General features: G+C 35.1%; 1 protein-coding gene across 1 annotated transcript; it reads left to right on the top strand.

Annotated features, from left to right (window-relative positions):
* Nucleotides 1-1,051: 1,051 nt before the first annotated feature.
* On the top strand, nucleotides 1,052-13,538 carry LOC136829663 (axoneme-associated protein mst101(2)-like). Its single transcript, XM_067088480.1, has 7 exons — nucleotides 1,052-1,157; nucleotides 6,490-6,655; nucleotides 7,806-8,546; nucleotides 9,069-9,185; nucleotides 9,744-9,986; nucleotides 10,384-10,422; nucleotides 12,921-13,538. Exons 1-7 carry the CDS (start codon nucleotides 1,074-1,076, stop codon nucleotides 12,968-12,970), a joined length of 1,440 nt encoding a protein of 479 aa, XP_066944581.1. The 5' UTR covers nucleotides 1,052-1,073; the 3' UTR covers nucleotides 12,971-13,538.
* The last annotated feature ends 8,453 nt before the right edge of the window (nucleotides 13,539-21,991 follow it).

Genomic DNA, 21,991 nt, shown 5'->3' with positions numbered 1-21,991 from the left:
TCATTTACAGTATCTTGAAATTTCTTTCCAGTGCCTTGGAATTTCGTTACAGTATCTTGAAATCCCATTACAATATCTAAAACTTCCATTTCACTATGTTGAAATTTCATTCCAGTATTTTAAACTTTCATTACAGTATCTTGAAATTTCACTACAATATCTTAAACTTTCATTTCAGTTCTTCAACTTTCATTCCAGTATCTTGAAATTTCATTCCAGATCATGAAACTTCATTCCAATACCTTAAAATTTGATTATAATTTCAGTTCAGTAACTTGAAGTTCCATTACAGTATATCGCAGTCATTGTATTGGTCTGTGATCACTGTTGTCTTAATTACTCATTTGCGAATGCTCTCAGAAAGGCAGTGGCATTCCGTTGCTTTCCTTTACCTCAATGGACTCACAGCTGGGAAAACTTATTCATTTTGTTAAGGGCCAGGTAAGTAGTCTCATACCATGGCACACCTGTGGCTTATTGTGATACGTTGCTAATACATTTGGTATACTTTATATTAATTTTTCTTCCATAAAGATTTCTTTTTGTTTTCTGCGTATTTCTTATCTGTAAAGAAGGAAGATTCATGAATCCCTAATTAGTTTTGTAAAATACCACAGATCTCCATCAAAGTAACGGAACCGGTCAAGGGTACTTGCATAAATCATACATAGAACGACGCCAATTATAAGATCTGGAAACAAATGCCAGCGCTCAGTGTTTGCTTCCTCATTTTAGAGATCACGGAAATTACAATACCATATGATTTTGCTTTACTCAGTACATGGGCAAATATAATTTCCATTTATTCCTGCTGCCGAAAAGAACAGCCGTTCCGCAATCTAAAGCCTTTGGGGTAAAACTGGTTATAACTGAGTACCGGAACGCATCTAACAAAAGAGATAAAAGCTGACATATAAATGAAATAATTTAGCCTATTCTTCTCGATAATTGGATATTTAGTGTAGCAGTATTAAAGAGAAGTAGTTTCCCCCCTATATAAACCTGGGCACTCGGAAGGAGAGACACAGTCGCTCTTAGTTCATAGGTGGGCCCAGGTGTCATCTCCAAAAAAAATGGCACATTTTAGCGGAATAACCCGGAGACTGACCATCATTCTACTTCTGGCATTTTACGTGAACACCAGTCATGGACTTAAGGTAAATCAATCAATGTCCAAACTGAAATAACAAGTATTTATTGCTGCCAATATCTACCAGATACAAAGCTACATGCGTGCTATTGTTTGCTATCGTACTTTCCAAAAACATTATCGGTCAGAGCTTTAATAAGTGTAACTTATAAAATTAACCAACTTTAAACGAAGATTCCACTCTGATGATCACTCCACAGGATATTTGTGATACGATTAGATTAAACATGATTTCTAGCATTTATAAACTCCTAGCATTTATGAATTAGAAATATTTAAGATATTTTTTTTTCACAACCGACGACAGTGTCATGGCAACGTAAAACTCAATATTCACTCTTCTATAATTTCATATATATCTAGAGTACTGATTAGGTAGTTTTGGTTGGAACCCCTAAACATTCTTAATTTTCATTATTCGACTCCCAGATGATATAGATATAACCTTGTTAGAAATGGCATGGATATATATATATATATATATATATATATATATATATATATATATATATATATATATATATATATATATATACACTGTATATATATATATATATATATATATATATATATATATATATATATATATATATATATATATATATATATATATATATATATATATATATATATATATATATATATATATATATATATATATATATATATATATATATATATATATATATATATATATATACATACACACACACACACACACACACACACACACACACATATATATATATATATATATATATATATATATATATATATATATATATATATATATATTTATATATATATATATATATATATATATATATATATATATATATATATATATATATATATATATATACACACACACACACACACACACACACACACATATATATATATATATATATATATATATATATATATATATATATATATATATATATATATACACATATATTGGCTGACCAACCCAGCAGTCCTCAGAAAGACTCTAAATGACATTCTTCTAACACCCCTTTCTCTCTTTCTTACCCTCTCACTCTCTTTCTCACTCTCTCCCAACACACTCATTCTATATTATAGAATTCAGCAACGTAAAGTCAACAACGTAAGGCCGTGTATTCACAATCAGGTTTACCTGTCATTTCTTCTGTCAGTTCATCAAAACTGCCGTTAGTATCCCAGATGCTCTGATCAGAATATGAATAAATTATGTATAGGTGTTAAATTATGTATAGGTGTTATTCACTTCACTGTTAGACCCTTCAAGAATATTTGGATGTGATACAGACAATTTGGTATAGGTCTATGGCAATAATGTCTTTTTATGATGTGTTACTCTAATGCAAGTAAACTTCGCTGTCCAATTCATAAAAAACTGAACCAATCCCTCAGTTCTAATTTAAACTCATTCACAAGTATTGTATGAGAATAGACGTCTTTTTTTTTAATAAGAAATATTTAGTCTATCCACTGGTATGCCTTTTTACTGCTTTCCTATTATTAAGTGAATTGCTGCAAGTTAGCCTTCTACCCCCTCATCATATTGAGAAAAAAAGTGGCAAAGCACTTTCCTATAAGGCTATCTTCAACTCTAGATGCATATTTTTCATATTGGTTTTAGGGACGTTTTTAACATAACATAATAAATTACAACTCATTATTTTTACAATGACATCAAATTCCTTAACATAGGGTTGTGTATAAAGTTACACATACGGCATCTTTAAACTTGGTTAATTCGTACAATAACGTAATCACATTTCAAACAAAATCTTTCCCTCCTTGGAGGAATGTTAGGCAATCAGTTATTTATTGTTTTGAATAAATACGCTTTGATAAAAGATAGAAATGAATATATATTATTCTAATATATAACCAAGAAGAATAATTTTATTTTTCTAAATGATGGGAATATATTCCTTACTGTGTATGATTACATCAGCAAAAGGTATGAATTGATGTGTTGTATAAGCTGTGACACTTCGAGTTACTCAAAGTGCAGCAATTACCATTTATCAATTTAATCCCTATTTGCACATAATACAGTACATTTATCCTCCAAGTGCCTTTCAGAAAAGATTTTGAGAAGTAATGATCTATGTTCCTGTAAAGCTTTAATCTAGAATTTTCAGTAATCATCTTCCAGGTAATCAGTACTAAGTAACGTGAAAAGAACCTTATCTTCTGTATGCAGTGAAGTGTTTGTCAATTCACACGATAATTGATTCCAAACGTTAACCGCTGGGACTGTCCAAGGCGACACTTCAATTATTCCATACCTCATTTAAACTGGCTTCATAATGAAATACGTCAATATAGTGAAATACGTCACCGTAACATCGCAAAGCAGTAGCTATAGCAAATTCCTAAGGTAAAAACGAAGAAGAAACTAACTAATTAATGAGGAAATTCGCATTTGTTGGTCTACCATGGTTTGAGGGTTTGCAGTGGGTGAAGTTTAATGACGTCACCAGAAAGCTTGGAGCTTTCCATCCTAGGTAATCATGGCTCCAAAAATGTTACTGAACAAAAGGTGGACTAAAAATGAAAATTTCATTTGTTTTGTCTGTGTTTGTATGCAATTGTAAGGTCTGCCTGGTGTGGTGGTAGAAGTTATATTTTGAATTAAATTGCTTTATGAATGAATGAAAGTAATTCTAATACAGTCAAACACATTTGTTTAATATTTTGGATGAACTAAACTGATTAGAGGGTTTACACAAGAGGAGTTTATTGAAATTATATGTCTGACAGCACCCGGAAAAAAAGGTAGAGCGTCAAGTGAAAAATGGGAATAAACCCAGCAAACTGAAGGAAAAGGTGACACAGAAACGAAAATTTCATTTGTTTTGTCTGTGTTCATATGTCTGTCGCGGGGTAGGGGTTTGATTTGAGTTACAAACCTTTCTGGGGTGACATAGAGGCTGTGTGCAAAATTTTGTCTAGGTCTGTCAAGTGGTTTGGATTTCTACAGAGGACAAACAAATATGCAAACATTCAGTTAATTTATATATATATATATATATATATATATATATATATATATATATATATATATATATATATATATATATATATATATATATAGTGTCACAATGCATACCAAGTACCTGGTTATTACACAACTAATCACAGATTTCAAAAATATACCTCACCTCAGCCAAATACCTGAACTCTCATAACAAAAGAATTACAACTGGGTATTCTAAAGGTAACAGTGATCCCTTAAAAAACTCATTAATCATGTGAAAATCAAACGAAGTTTATCAAAAGAATTGTGAGGTATCATAAGTTAAACAAGAAATATACTAGAATAAAAGGGCATCATTCCAACAAAAAACATTCAACTGTTTCCCTGGTCTTAATTCACTTCAGCAAAACTACAGGAACAAAACATGTTTATCACTTTGCCTTATGCACACAATAAATCATATTCACTGGTGGTCAACAAATGAAACACTGTTTTTAAAAAAAAACATTAAATACAAAAATTAATTGTTAAATTCAAAATTTATAACCAGAATTCACAATCTGAGAAATTTGCTATTACCTGAAAGCAACACAAAATTTAATTAATTCTTGAATTAAATTATTAAACAAAATTAAATCCCAAAACTTTAATTTATCAAGAAATTAAATTAATCAAGCAAAATTTAAGCTATCAAGAATTACTCAAGATTTGAAAAGAAAATCTTAGTAAATGAGAATTAAATTGAGTATGCAATGTTAAATCATCAAGAAATATTTCAAAGATTAAATTAAGTATGCAGTGTTAAATTAGCAAGAAATATTTAAAATGTTAAGTAAATAAATGTTAAATCATCAACAAAAATCAAGAGATTGCAAACACAAGAACACACAAAAATACACAAAAGATTTATCAATAATAATTTCACTTAGACATAAATTTTCCCAACACACCTTATTATACCATGGTAATGATAAGTAAAATTCACTTTACCTTACACAAGCTTGTGAAAACCTTTGTAAAATCCCTTTGCAGCTGCTGCTTTAATTTTACAAAGCACACTTTTTATATGGCACCTTCCAAATGTATATACTTTCCCTTTATTCAGATCTCAAATGCTATATTTAATACCAGTGACCATAAATATATTACATTAAAAATGAGATACAGAGAGAGAGAGAGAGAGAGAGAGAGAGAGAGAAGAGAGAGAGAACCAAACTGATTGGTCTCTGAAACAAGAATGAGAGAGAGAGAGAGAGAGAGAGAGAGAGAGAGAGAGAGAGAGAGAGAGAGAGCCACCACTAAAAGTCTCTCTAATCAGAATGAATAAGAATTAATCTGAGGATTCCAGTATGAAATTCAACATATGATGTCATTAAGGCATTTTGGGTACAAGATACAAAAATTCTTCTAGAAGGAAGATGATGTAATTGAACGCAATCGGGATAATACTTGTTCATCTCTCAAAATTGCATATGTGACCAGAGCCATGAAATCTTAAACATGATCAAACAGATGGCAATTGTTATTCCCGACCTGTCGAAACAAAGCATGCTCTCTTATCTGAACTGATGACAGATGCTACATCTGGTCTAAAACTCGAATATCTCTCTCCTGCTACTAAGCTTTTATCAAGAATGATATTATTAATTCTAAATTATGCTGTTAAGTTAACTAAAGCATTAATTCTCTTTGGATCTGATGTTACATATGATATTTCAACAATCATTATCATTATACATAATACATGAGAAATAGACGAGTAAATATATCAAAGTTATAGGAGAATATACTGTTATAAGGCAGCATCATGAAAACACACACACACACACACACACACACACACATATATATATATATATATATATATATATATATATATATATATATATATATATATATATATGTATGTATGTATATCGTGTATGTATGTAGGCTATGTGTGTATATATACATGCTTGAAATTTCTAACAAAGTTAGATTAATATCATCTAGGAGTCGAATAATGAAAAGTAAGAATGTTAGGGTTCCAAACAAAGTTACATAATCAATATTCTAGATATATATGAAATTATAAAAAGGTGAATATTGAGTTTTACCTTGCCATGACACTGTCGTCGGTTGTGAAAACAATATCTTATATATTTAATAATATATATATATATATATATATATATATATATATATATATATATATATATATATATATATATATATATACATATATAAATTTAGCTGTATAAGCAAGAGAGAGAGAGAGAGAGACGAAGGATGAATGCAATGAAAATATTAAATATTTAAAGTAATTGACATAAACGACATCCGCATGCGTAACTAAGCTTCACTTCCCCACCTCCCGGGACAGCAAAGACGTCAGACGCCAGAGGAGGACGAAACCTTCCGCTACTGTGGAAACGGGAACTCCCCAGGCATTTGCTTCACTGCAGAAAAAGCCGCCAAGTACAACTGTCTCTCGCTAGAAGAAGATTTCAATTGCCCGGATGAGACTCTCTGCTGCAAGCTGTCCGGAGGTAAAGGAGGAATCATGTTTTTTTAACGAAATCTAATGACTGGGTTCATTTGGAAGTGGCTTCACCACAAAAAAACAGAATCATCTTGCTCTAATTATGTTACAAGTATGAGATGACTTACGGTTTAGCTGGTTCGCTTCAAAGTAAGGCTTCCTATACATCTCTAGAGATATTGTGTTTTTGTGGCTTGTCAAGACCATAACAGTGATGAATTTCTCAGCCTTTCTCACCTGCAACAGGAGCTTATCTTTATTGCTTATGGTAGACGGCAATGCCTTGCTGATTATTTATCATCATCTACCTTTTTGCCATGGCAATAGACATCTAAAGATAAAACTGCCATAATTTCTAGTACAAGTGATCCATTTTATCTTTTTTAATAACTCTAGCGTGTGTTCTGTGCGTAAGTACAGAGCAAGCCATTCAAGGAATCCCGTAGACATTCTAGCTTTGACAGTAAAGTATTTAATGACGATGATCGTAAGACTATGAGAGGTTGCGATACTGTCTTAAAGGGCCCGTCACCACTAACTTGGTTTTCTCATGTGGTGCCAAATCTGGAGATTTATTTGTTTCTCAATGCAAATTCATTTTCTTTTTCTATTTTCTCTCTCTATGCTGTAAACATTTTTCTATGTGGGATCTTATTTTACAAAAAAATGATCCCTAAGGTTCGCTCCATGTGAATATTGAGCATTACACTTATTGTTACAATTGTGATCGTTTCCCCTGATAAAAGAAAACTATTATCGTCTAAACATCCTCCAAAAGTGTGTGTTTTGGAAGAAAAGAAAAAGATTTGTATGTATAATTACAATACAACATCTCGTTTCCATACTATCGCTGATTCTGCTAAAAAAGGCAGACTGGTTATAAATGTTCTGACATGAAATGCAATAGAGTATTTATGATCTGCCATTATCGAAAAAAAACTGAGTAAAAGCAGTAATCATACTTAGATTTGAATATTGGTAATATTTCCTCAGTGGCATTTTCTTTCTTATCAACATTAGAAAAAAAAATTGCGAAGATGAATGTATGAAATATTAATAGATAAGAATACAGATGTTGTATTAATTTTGACATTTGTCCTCGTAATGGTATTAGACAGAGCAATGATAATGGTATTTTTGCTTTCGCATTATGACAGGAAAGTCTTTCCAGGAAGAGGAAAGAAAGGCAGCTGAGAAGTTATTTGCTAAGCGTTCCCTCAGGGAAGAAACTGACCTTGACCTTGAAGAAGAGAGAGATGAAATCGTGGAGAAGAGGGTTAGAAGAGAAGGCGAGGAGAGGGAACACCTGAGCAAGATGGCGAAACGGTCTGGAAACGGGAATGCTGTAGTAAAAAATAAAGGCGAAAATAATTCTGGTGGTGTAGAGGAAGGAAAGACGGATAACGACAAAAATGGCGAAAGAGGTGAAGGCAAGACGCCTAGACAGAACGTCAGAGGAAAAAAACAGGGAGGAAACAGGAACAACAAGCAAGGAAACTCCCTAGACAGTCGAAAGGGTGATGCGGAAAAGAAATCTGAAAGAAAAGCAGTGAAAGTCAAAAGCCAAAGAAATGGCGTCAGAAGTCCCGCGTCTCAGAATGGGAGAAAACGAGGGGGCGCCGGTAGAGTCAGTCAGAGTGACAAAAGAGAAAATACGAACCCAGGCAAAGGAAGGAACGGCAGTGGAAAAGGTGCAAACACAAACAACGAGGCGACAGCAGCATCTGCAAAGAAAAACAAAGACTTGAAGAAGGTGTCTGTCAAACAGAGCTGCAAGATGACCAAGAAATGCAAGTCGAGTAGCGGCACTTGCAGGACGGCCTGCCTCACTGGCGAGAAACAGAAGGGCAAATGCAAAGGGAGTCAGTGCAAGTGTTGCATCACAGTTCAAACCGCAAGTAAGGAAAATCTTTCCCTCGTCTTTATTTATCAGAAGAAATCTTTTACTAGGTCAAAGCTTCCATGCCCCTCAGTGCCACGTTTAGGACCGGAAATAAAGGTTTAAAAGGGATTCAAATTTCATTGTGCGTACTTTGCATATCTTAGTAGCCACTTTAATTTGTACACTCATTTGTACACAGAATTCAGTTAGCCTCAGGACTGTAAAGGATCAATAGGGAAGCCACACAGTGCAAACTAGGTGGCAGCTCAAAAAAAGATTTAGATATTTAGGAGCAAAGAAATGTAGTTGTAGCTTAGGTAATGTTCCCGACATTTTGTTTCGCGTCCTACAAAATCCTTCAATTTCAAAGGCTTGGTAGACTTTTTTGTCCTATTTTCCATTATAACATTGCGGGTGTGAGTCTAAAGATTCCAAAGAAACAAGTAGCTAACCTTATGTTACCCAAATACCTGTCGGTTTAGCTTCTGGTCTACAGTTGTTTTTTTTTTCTGCAATCATTTTATATTATCATTTCCAGGCTGTACTCAGACGTCGCAGTGTAGTGGAGCCTGTGTTGCGAAAAAAAAAGACTGCAGCGGTATCTATAAAAAGGGGTCCGGATGTACAGGATCCCGAAAGTGTGGCTGCTGCATAAGTAATACATATGTACATTTTGATCCTATTTACTTAAAGTCTAACATTTCATTCATTCATAATTTTTTCCAAACTAAGTAGATTCATTTAAGCTGATGGTTTTAATGCAAATGCTGACTGTGATCACTGCAAAGTCTTCGAAAGAACGAAGGCTGTTGAAACCCAGTGTATAGAGAGACCAACCAGGTTACGACTTACAAAGGAGACACTGTGGTATTAACTACTTTGGTTTGGTAACCATATTCTTAGAGAGCGTTCATACTACAGTAAAACAAGTCATAAACGCATTTCAGAACTTATTGCATCCATGTCGCAAACACGTTGAAAACAAGTCAACGACCTTAAATGGAGGACGAACCTATGGGAAATGCTGGACAACTGGGTAAAACACTAGTCAGAACTACCAATTAGTCGTTGACTTGTATTCAACCTGTTTGTGACCTTTGTGCGATAAGTTGTCGACTTATGTGTTACTGCAGTGTGGGAGCACCCTTAGACACCCCACATAAGCTTTCCAAAGAGCAACATTCAAAACTTACATCATGAAAAAACATTTCAGGTTGCACAGCTACTACCAAATGCAACAAGGCTAAAGGCAAATGCGCCACCAAATGCAAGAAGAGTCAGAGAAAGGTCCCAAATGGGTGTAAGGGAGGCGCTTCCTGCCTCTGCTGCGGGAAAAAGTGCCAGCCTAAAGCTGCATGCAAAGCCAACGGGGGAACATGCGTTGAGAAGCAGACGGACTGTACTGGAACATTCCAGGCAAATGGCTGCAAGTTTGGTTGCCATTGTTGTGTTCCCTGTAAGTAGTGCACAGCAGGTTCAAGTATACGAAAATCGTTTCCATAAAAAAGAAATTCATGCTAACATTAAGGAACTCTATATACTTGATAGCTTCCCAGAATAGGGTTCTGGGGAAATGTGAGTAGGAACTGCTGGCCATGAATTTGAGTTATTGTCCAAGAAAGAATAAACAATTGAAATTTGCATTATATATTGATTTATCTAAATAACAAATAATACCTGTTCAAATTCACATGTCTTGTAAAATGTGGAGCCACAGATGGTTATGACTTATTTTTATGGAGTTTCAGGGTAGCCTAATACAATGTGAGGTGTTAGTGTTTTTTCTGTAAAAGTATGATGACTTAATCTGGCCTGAAAGTTTCATCTTACTCTTTTCTTAATTACTTACACAGCAATGGAAACGACAACACCTGAAAAGACTACAACTAAAGGTAAGTGCTGCTTCCTTCAGAGAAAAGATCTTAATTCAGAAAGAAATCAACTTTTTATGGTTACTCCCAGCATCAAACTGAATAATTAATACATCAATTTGGTACTGAATTTCTGATTCAGGCGTGAGACTATTATTGACATCCAATTTCCACATGCTGATCTATTGGTTGAATTAAAGAATCTAAATACATATACAATGAAAGGCACTGCTTAGTGTTATTTACCACTGGCGCATTTATATAATTCTCTTAATGAGATCGGATTTTTTACAAGATAATTTGGTTTTAAAAAAGGATTATTGGTTTCTTTATGATGATAATTAAGTTGGAATGTACTCTTGCCATGTAGTCTGTTGTGCGCACGTGGAAAAGCAGTCAATACGATAAAAGGGTTTTGATAGATTAAATTTGTGTTTAAAAGGGTTAAGAGACGTGATTTAAAGGCAGAGTTTGTGTAGTATCGTATGGATTTTTTTTTTCTGGTTAGTTTTGGAAAAGGGGAAATAGGTTGTGGTAGCTGAGTTTATTGCAAAGATGATTGATAAGAGTTGATAAGTTCGAAATGGCAGAAGCATACAAAAATGGAGTGAGTAATCAGAAAGTGAGCCCTAAAAGGAGTTTGATTTGTGTAGGTACTCAGTTTCTTAAGAAAAATATCAAGTAGTGTGATTCCGAGTAAGAGAAAACAATTAAACAATTTCGTAGACTAGGAAAGAACTTTTTTCAAACAAAATTATCTCTTTTCATAAGTAGAGTTCAATATGTAACCTGCAGCATAATGAAGTTGTTTTGAAGGCAAAGAAGTGAAACTACCGTGCAGGGAAAATATGACAGACTAATGGACAAAAAGGCGCAGAATTGTTTTGAACATACGGGAAATAAACATTAAAGGGTTGGGTTAAGTGGTTAGTTGGTAGGAAATGAAAGAAAAGGTTAGATATTGCAATTGCTATTGCATGGTAATACAGAGGGTAGCAGGACTTCTGCAAAGACTATGGAAGAGAAGATCATTCTCCCGGGAATGCAATGTGCTATTCCAGTGTTTGCGAGCTTATGTGCAATTGAGGCCTGCTTGGTGGGCAGCGATTTGCATGTCCATTATTAGAGCAAAACTATGGCTAGCTCAAAGTAAAAATATGGAAGGCACACTGTAGTGTATTCTGAAGACGTTCTCAGCCATATCTGCACCTAACATTGACTGCAAAGGACACATAAAATACTGATGAGTAGCTCTGCTAAATCCTTACATATGTGTGTATTTAGGATACTATTGCAAATAGTTGCAATGGGATGAAGTAATTTGACAAGCAAAAAACGTGAGCATTGTTCACATTATTGGTCCATGGCAATATAGGAAATCAGTGCCTGTTTCTCTGCTGCAGTTATCTGTCTAAGCATTGGCCAGTCCTAACGACAGTAAACATTTTCATACGGTGGAAGCATGGTAGATATTATTGATAAAAATAGCCACATAAAATATTAAAGCAATAAAAAAGTGGGGACAAAGAATACATCCTGAAGCAAATTGATAGTGTACATATAAATGTAATAATACTGAAACAAAATTGCCACCCCTTTACGGACTGATTCTTTTATTTTGAACTCTATGCAAGTAATATTAAACATGCAATCAATGACTGGAGAGCTTGCCTACAAGCAACAGTTCTTGGGTTATATTCAATCTTACTGAGTATTCTGGGTTCAACATACTAAGACAAAATTATTCATCAATACATAAAGCCTTTTCTGTATCTTTCCGGAGTGTTTTTGGTAAAAAAAAAAGGCCTAATTTCTATTAATTTTGATCATCTTTATAGACATAGATCAAATTTCATCTTACCCAGTAATCCTTAAACATCAAATGAGTTAGGTATTTTTACTCTGATTTAATGTAACGTAAATCAGATACCAGATTCACCAGGCAACCTTTGCTTAGCGACATGATTTATTCTAATACGATCTAATCTTCACTACTGGTGCATGCTGAGAGGTTACTAATTCTATGTGTAAATTCTATGAGGTTCCATTACTTTCATTATGGAAGCTATACACACGTTGTTCCTTTTTTACGTAATACTGTGTTGTTCTGACTTACTGAGAGAATAAGCATTTGCATCGTGTCTAAATTTGCCAGCAAATATAATGAATTGTTTGTTATACTGTTTAAATTTATTATGAATGGTATGCATCAAATCATTACACAGAATCAGTTCCTTTCGCGTAACTCACAGAATAATTTTCTTTAAGCTAACATCACTGTATATAATTATTTCTGAGAATTAAGGCAATTTTAATTTTACTGCCTTAAATATCCTCTTAGTTTAAAGCTTTGCAAATAGGATATGTAAGGAAATAAAAGGAAGAACCGTCTTTGTTTTTAAATATATATCATGGTCGTTCATCTTTTATAGTTAGTTTCACAAAGTGATACATTTTCTTGTTACGATGCATGAAGAGGAATAAGCTGCTAATCATTATCCCACCCGCTATTACAACAGGCCCTACAACAGCAAAGCCACTCCCAACCGACTCCTCATCTACAACTTAGACGCTTCAGTGACAAGAGAAATTTCAAGAGCATCAACAACAGTCAACATTTTTACACCTGGAATCAACTTGATAATTAGAGATGGGATTAATGTAAATGACAACAAGCAACAGAATTATAAAACATCTTTTTCCTAATACGCAACTTGAAGCGAGGTGTCTCAACAAGCATAATAAAAAAATAAAGAAAGAATCAGGAATAAAATGTTCCTGCGAGATTCGTTAAAACTTCGGATGAATTTCGACTCAGCGCCAGGCAAATCATTTTCAGTTTTCAATTTTAAACATTACACAAAATTCATAATTGCAAATTATTCTTAATTTTCAGTAAAAACCGGCACTAGGTTCACCTAACACTTTACAAATCTCATAATTTGCCTTCAGAACATGTTAAAAATTACTTGGGCAAAAATTGCCTTTGGCAAGAAGTGGATAGATAGTTTAATTAGATGATCTTTATGAGGTATCTGTTAATGAAAAAATTATTAAATTTCCAGGTATCTGTCATTAAAATTAATCTGTTAGATTATTGACACCTGTCCACAGCAAGACATCATATATAATTGTGTATTTGGTCATGAATCTTATGTAATTTTGTTTAAAATCTTTAAAATATACTGTAATAAAGATTGTAATGCAGAGCAAACATTGGTTTTTTTGTCCGCATTAGCTTAAAAGAAACATTTTTTTCTGTTTGCTTATCATTTTTTATGCCGTTTCTCTTTATTTCTTATTTCATGATCTTTCGTTTTTGTTTAACATCACACTTATGCACAGACACACATACACATATATATATATATATATATATATATATATATATATATATATATATATATATATATATATATATATATATATATATATATATATATATATATATATATATTATGTGTATGTGTGTCTGTGCATAACCTGTGATGTTAAACAAAAACGAAAGATCATGAAATAAGAAATAAATAAATAAATATATATATATATATATATATATATATATATATATATATATATATATATATATATATATATATATATATATATATATATATATATATATATATTATAAGAACAGCATCCAGAGGACAATACAATGGAAGGTCTTGCGTGGCTATGGTGTTCTCATTAGCTTTGTAAAGCTAAAGGAAATTACCCATGAACGAAGTTGATGCAAGTTGACGGTGATGAAGTCTTGTCTAATGTTTTAGCCATAAATACTATCGTGCTGCACGTAAATACTGTGTCCCCTTGGCTGCTTACCTTTCTCGAGGATTTTGTAGAGATAAAGGTGGTTGGATATAGAAGAGAATCTTTAGACTGGAAAAGCGATAGACACTTTACAGATGACGCAGAAAAACTGTGCTAGATTTACAAACCTTGCTTAATAGAATGCATCATATATATCCGGAGAGGTGGGGTCAGCATCAGTCTAAGAATAAAACATAATGAGGACAGAGTATGCACACAAGAAATTAAATATAAGGTTAGAAAAGGGATCGATGATATCCAGCACAGCGTCTCTTGGGTTGCAATTTAGTGAAAGACTTGAACAGGAAAATCAAACAATAAGATCTGAATAAGATCTGGAAATGAAATAGACAAAAATTCCACACGATTTTGGCGGAGAGTGGAACTCCAAGAAATAAATGTTGATTTCAGAGTTAAGCACTAAAAAAATAATGATAGTCAGACGGCAGAATAGAGCGAGAAATGAAACAATAAGCAAAATTACGGAAATTCCATATATAGGCCTTTTATGGGATATTGATGAAAGAGAGATGGAGATGACTTTGCCCAATCCCTGCTAGAATAGTATGTAAAGCTAAAGGAAATTACCCATGAACGAAGTTGATGCAAGTTGACAGTGATGACCCTAGACTCCTGTGGGCACCAGCAGAGTTGAATGGCCCTGACCAACTAAGATGAAGACTATGAGATTGGAGGCTGGAGATGAGTGGAGATCTGTGCAAGGTAAAGCACGGGAAAGACATGAGTGATGAAATTCATACACACAGAGACACACACATACACACACACACACACGAAGTTTTTACCCTCTCATACGCAGCTTGACCAGTTCCTCTCCCCTTTTGACACACAACACACATCCTCTGTTTCACACACTAAAGCTCCAACTGAAGAAATCTGACGCCGAAAGGTAATCGTGATTGAGTACTCGAAGCGTGGGGGAAAACAATGAATTTTTATCATCTCTGCTTTCGGGAGAGAGAGAGAGAGAGAGAGAGAGAGAGAGAGAGAGAGAGAGAGAGAGAGAGAGAGAGAGGCGTTATATCAACTCACCTTAAACTTCATGTAAGGAACTGCCTCCAAAAGGGTCAGTGCTTTCATCCAAATTGACTCACCATGGAATCGGAACTTTATATATATATATATATATATATATATATATATATATATATATATATATATATATATATATATATATATATATATATATATATACATACATACATACATACACACACACACACACACACACACACACATATATACATATATATATATATATATATATATATATATATATATATATATATATATATATATATATATATATATATATATATATATATATATATATATATATATATATATATATATATATATTGTCTCAGTAATTGGGCAGCTACTTGGAAATCTTAGCTTAATGATGAATAATATTATTGCCAAGACCAGGAAGAACATTCTTTATTATACGAGCTTTCAAGGTATAAAAACCTCATCATCAGGCTGAAAAACTGACAAGGATGAGAATCAATGACATTACAATAAAATGAATTGTTATAATAAATCTTCAGCAAAAATACTAACCAAATATATAAAATGAACAGTAAATACAAACTAAAAGGGTGAAACGCAAAATAACGAAAAATTAAAAACTAACACAAAATATGAACATAAGGTGAAACGTAAACAAACTACCACTCACAAAGTAAATTATTTAATGACCCAGTTGAGCATACCTACCATGAAATTACACGATAGCTAATTGAATACCAGACGGGCAGTTGTTCAATTCCGGTTTCATCTTTTTAATACCCAGCGACTCTGAAATCAAAAGGTCCAGTCTATTTGACCAAAAACACAGTACCTGAAAATCCAGGTCAGTGAAAGGATGGTCCTGTGCTAAACTGTGTTCCCTAATGGCAGAAAAGGGTGGTTTGGAAAGAGGAAACCTATTTCTAATAGAAAGACCTCTGTGTTCCAAAATTCTGTGCCTGAGCCAGCGGGAACTGGATCCCATGTATTGCAGACCACACTGTGAACAAATGAACAAGTAAATGACACAGGAATTAAGGTCCACAGGCAGAGTAGGCTTCTCCCTCAAAAGCGATCTTACAGTAAAAGGATTATTGAAAACAAACCGGGCACTAATTTGAGGGAAACAATGCTTCAGCATTTCCTGTAACTTTTTCCGGACCATATAGCTACTATGACCAAGGTAAGGCAATTTAATGTACTTTACATCTTTACTCACAGTACTGTACAACGGTCTGGGACAAAACTTTTCATTTAAAAAAATTTTCAGAACTTTGTAAAATACAAAAATGGGATATGAGTTTTCAGAAAAATAATTCAGGAGGAAGACCATACCTTGACGAAAAAATTAAAATCACAACAAACATTGTAGGCTCTATTTTCAAAGTGCATATTGAATTCATCTTATACAACTTTGGTGAAAAACTGAGGTAATTCAATCTCAAGCCAGTAAATGTACTTTTCCTATAAACAGAGGTCTCAAATTTGCCACTGTTTCTGTATACCTGTACCTCTAAAAATGACAACTTATTATCCTGTTCTGTCTCACAAGTAAAAGATATGTTAGGGTGACGAGAATTAAAATATTAAAAAAACAAATCAACATGTGATAATTCCTTAAACACGAGGAAAGTATTGTCTGCACCCCTATGGTAATACAAGGGTTTGAAAGCACTAGGGCATTCAGACATCCAAATCCTTTCACAATAACCAATGGCATTTTTACTTTTGATGATAAATTATATAATCAAATAGATGGAGTAGCTATGGGAAATTCCCTTGGACCTGTATATGTGGATTGCTTCATGGGTTATTGTGAAAGGATTTGGATGTCTGAATGCCCTAGTGCTTTCAAACCCTTGTAAAACTATGAAATTGTAAACACAAGAACACACACAAAAAAATGTAAAAACAAGAACATACAAAAAATGCACAAAAGGTTTATCAACAATAATTTCACTAAGGCAAAATCTCTTTAAAGTATCTACCTTTTTACCATGGTAAAGAAAAAGTAAAAAACCACTTTACCTTATACAAGTTTCTGAACACTTTTACACAACTCCTTTGCTGCAGCAATATACTCTTTTTTCTAAGGCCTGTTACACTGCTAACACTCTTTTCTTATGTCAGATCCTTCAAGGGAGCATTAAATATTAACAGTTTCCAAAAACTTATGTTTGGGAGAGTGACCACAAATCTTACTCTCTTCTGAATGGAGAGAGAGAGAGAGAGAGAGAGAGAGAGAGAGAGAGAGAGAAGAGAGAGAGAGAGAGAGAGCAACCTCTACAGAGTCTCAGTCTGTGCTGTCCAGTTTATAAAAAATCTTCTATGATATTAAACCTGGGTTGCCAGTTAGGCATTTTTGGATATGGGTCACTCTGGGAGAAAACAGGAATAAACAGAGTTTCTTCTTCTCCAACAGGAATAAACAGAGTTTCTCCCTCTGGAGAGGGAAAATAAACAAGATAATATATTCTCTGGCTCAGAGAGCTACATAGGCCTGTCCTCTTATCTGCTTGATTGACAAGGGTTTCCTGGATGCACACTTGTACAAACACAGAGGCGAACCAGAGATACCCTCGCCCTGGTCAACAAATATTATTTAGGCGTGTCACCTCATCTCCCTATTGGCTAACAAGTTAAGTGCTTCCTTTCGAAATGGAGGGGAATTACTCTGGTTGAACACCTGACAGCTGTGTAAACTTCACCAGTACCCTGGCTAGACACCTGAGTCCACAAGAGCCAGCTGTACAAAAATAATCCTAACAGCAAAATGTATTTTAGTCCTAAAATCACAAAGTCAAAGCAATCCTTGTAAGATCTGACACTTAGCATCCCCAACAAACACTATTATCATAGTTATTACAGACAATACATGTCAAACACAAGAGAAAATATATAAACATTGCATAAAAACATACAAACTACAAAATCACCTTGTTATATTTCACAACAGATGAGAAATATAAAAGAAAATATACCAGAATTATATAAAACACATTACATTTGCAGAAAACATACATACCACAATGCTATACCATTAGAATATATATATATATATATATATATATATATTATATATATAATATATATATATATATATATATTTTATATATATACAGTATATATATATATATATATATATATATATATATATATATATATATATATTATATATATATATATATATACATATATATATATATATATATATATATATATATATATATATATATATATATATATATATATATATATATATATATATATATATATATATATATATATATATATATATATATATATATATATATATATATATATATATATATATATATATATATAAAGACAGAACTAGCAATTTTTGCAGGGAGAAGAGAGGGAAGGTGATTGAAACTGGACACCATATGCAAACACTTAAAGGAAACATGATATTGTTCTCCAGTCCAGAGAAAGATGGAAGTGTTTCTTTCAGTAAGAGAACTCTATTGTTAATCCCCTATAAATATTTTAATCTGAACCCCAAACTGTGAACAGAGGGAAGTTCACCCACAGAATTTCAACCATTCACCTTTTTTTTTTCTTTATGGAGGTGTTTAAGTGAACTTACAATTTTATTTTATATATATTCTATAAATAGATATTATCTTTTTCTGCTGAATAAATAACTTTATACTGAGAAAAAAGTAAATAACATCGTTCTAAAAAGCCATTTTTTAAAAACCTTCTACAGAAAACCTTTTGATACCTTAAAGATAAGAGCTTGAACCATCCTGAATTACTACCTAATCGCAGCTATCGACATACCTTGTGCAAATGGTCATCCTTTGATATTATTTGATCTATGTTTATTCAGTACACATGAACAAATATAATTTCCATTCATTACTGTTATTGAATAGAACAGCTGTTCCAATCAAAGCCTTTGGGGAAAACTGATTATAATGGAGTATCGGAATGCAACTAACAAAGAGGCAAAGCTAGCAATTTAATGAAATAATTCTAATCTATTCTTCTCGATAATACGATATTTAATTTAGTGGTATCAATAAGAAACATTCTCGCTCCCCTAGAAAATACCTATATAAGCATGTGCACTCTGACTGAGAGACAACAGTTATTCCTAGTTTGCAGATGGCCCCAGATGTCATCTGCAATTATGGCATTTTTCACCGGAATGACCCAAAGACTGTCAATCATTCTACTCCTGGCATTCTACCTAAACACCAGTCATGGACTTAAGGTAAGCCAATCAGTGTTCAAATAGAAATATTTATTTCTGCCAATATCTACCAGGTATAAAGTTCTACTTGCAACCCAGGCACTTTGGGGGGTTGGGGGGACAAGCCAGTCCAACCCAGTGCCACTCCCATGCCTGGATAAATGGGGAGGGTAGGCGTCAGGAAGGGCATCCAGCCATAAAATCCAGCCAAAACCAAATATGACAATGGATTACTAGAAATTGGATAGTGCTAGGACACCCCCCATAGGCAACGCACAGTGGCCTCGCCTGCCCCCTGTGATAAATAGGCAAGGGCTACTGGGTGGTAGCGCTCCCTGTGATAAATGGGCAAGAGCTACTGGGTGGTGGGTGCCCCCAGTTAAAGAAGCGAGCCCAAAGAAGGAGAAAAAGAGTGAGGAGAAGGAAGAGTGTGGTAGCTTTGAGGGTTGGAACTCTGAATGTGGGGATGATGACCAGAAAGGGAAGAGATAGATCAGATGGACTGATTGATTATGAACTTTAAGTCTTGAAGACCAATCACTGGAACCCATCAGGATTATTCAGCACCATAATGAAGGTGAAATATATAAATTAATGATATGATTAGAAGGATAAGCATTTTGTGTGTGCAGGAGACTAGATGGAGGGGAGATAAAGCTAGAGAGCTGGGATGCAGATATAAATTGCTTTACAGTGGAGCAAATAAGGAAGTTAGACATGGAGTGGGAATAATTCTATCAAAATGCCTAAAAGACAGTATAATAGGCATGAAGAGGACAAGTGACAGAGCACTGGTTGTGAAACCATGCCAAGATGGAAAAACAGTCATCTTAAAGTTCATTTAGGGCGATTTCCTTTAGGAGATAGGTATATCTAAATGTAAGGAGAATTTCTTGGAGTGTCTTTTGGATGAGGATTACGAAGTAAAGATTGTGCTCATGCCAATCTCAATTCAGGTTAAAAATATCGAATGCGCCATTTGAATCAACAATAAGTTTGTAAAGTCCCCGCTAAGCGGGTTTTCTATGATGGCGACCCGTTTTCTCAGCCACTCCTAGGATAAGGGGTCATGCAGGATCAGCCACACCCAGTCTTTTAAACTGTTTTATGTAAATAATTACCTGTTACCAACTTGTACGTTATGTTTCTTATGCTCAGATATCAGAATGTATTCAACTTCATTATTGTCCATTTTTGTAACTCAGCATGTATTTGTTCATTGTATTTATTGTTAAATGTTATTGACCTCAGGTCACCCTGGCTCTCCTTGTACTCCTTGGCGTGACGTCAGTCTGCCGCTATATAAACTGCCTGTGTCCTCAATAAATCAGCAGTAACTTTATCCTGCTCGTTTCTTTCGCACCTCTTAAAGTGGTGACCCCTGAGTGGATCCCGGAACCATTAGTGGACTCACACGGTGACTCAGTCTTGGCTCCAGGAACTACCCATGCCCCTAGCGGACTCATGACGGTGCTGTAACCAGCGTTTGGGTATGCTGACTCTCACCGGTAAATCACCAGCGTCATTAACAGACTCACACGGCGAGCTCCCAAGCGCGTATTGACACGAGTATACCACTCCAATTAAGAGGGCTAGAGAGAGCATGGACGCGGACATCCCCTCCCATGTTCAGTTAACAGTGAACCTCGCGGATTCAGACGTTTACCTCCCGCCCATATCACCTGTGCCCTCCCCCGCGCCAAGGTTCATACACTCCTCCACACCGCTGCCCACGCCCCACACACTGCCCTGCCCAGCGCCCTGCTCGGCAGGACAAACAAAAGCCGCCCTCACCATAAAGCTGCCGCCCTTCACTCAGGGAAACCCATTATCATGGCTGTACAGGGTTGAGGGTCAGTTCAGGTTGGCGGAGCTCACGGATGAGGTTCTACAGGCTGATGCAGTAATTAATGCCCTGCCGGTGGAGGTCTACAGGAAGCTCATCCCGTGGGTGTCCGCTGCATGCCCCCTCACCTACCGCAACCTGAAAACATCCCTCATCCAGACTTGCTCCCTGCCGATTGCCAAGAGGGCCGCCCGTGCCCTCGACCTCATCATCAACCCGCTGCAGGAACAGAGCGTCATGGAGTCGTGGGGCATGATCCAGGACCTCCTTACCCTCCCCGACACCGACAGCAATGGCAAGCAGTCCGAGATCAGCTTGTCGAGGGAGATTCTCCTCCGCCAGTTCCTCCCGGAGGTCCGGACTCAGATCCTTGAGCCCTACACCATGCCACTCGAGGTCTTGATTCATACGGCGCAGCAGCTGATCGACTCCACAAGGGCAGCGAACTGGGCATCATTGCCCGCACACCCCATCAGTTCCATTCAACAGCAGGAGGGCGCAGAGGAGGAGATAAGCGTCGTCACCAGAAGGCGGCCACTGTATCATCACAAGAAGAACCCACCGGGCCCTTGCTACTACCACCAGCGGTACGGCAAGGATGCCCGGAACTGCCAACCCAAGTGCTCATTCGCCCATCCAAAAAACAGGGGAGGTGGCGGCCAATAGAACAGGCCGCC

Source organism: Macrobrachium rosenbergii, chromosome 45 (genome assembly GCF_040412425.1).
Source record: "Macrobrachium rosenbergii isolate ZJJX-2024 chromosome 45, ASM4041242v1, whole genome shotgun sequence".
Taxonomy (NCBI): Eukaryota; Metazoa; Arthropoda; class Malacostraca; order Decapoda; family Palaemonidae; genus Macrobrachium; species Macrobrachium rosenbergii.
Note: the sequence above shows the minus strand (reverse complement) of the source record. Positions and strands in the feature narration are given on the sequence as shown.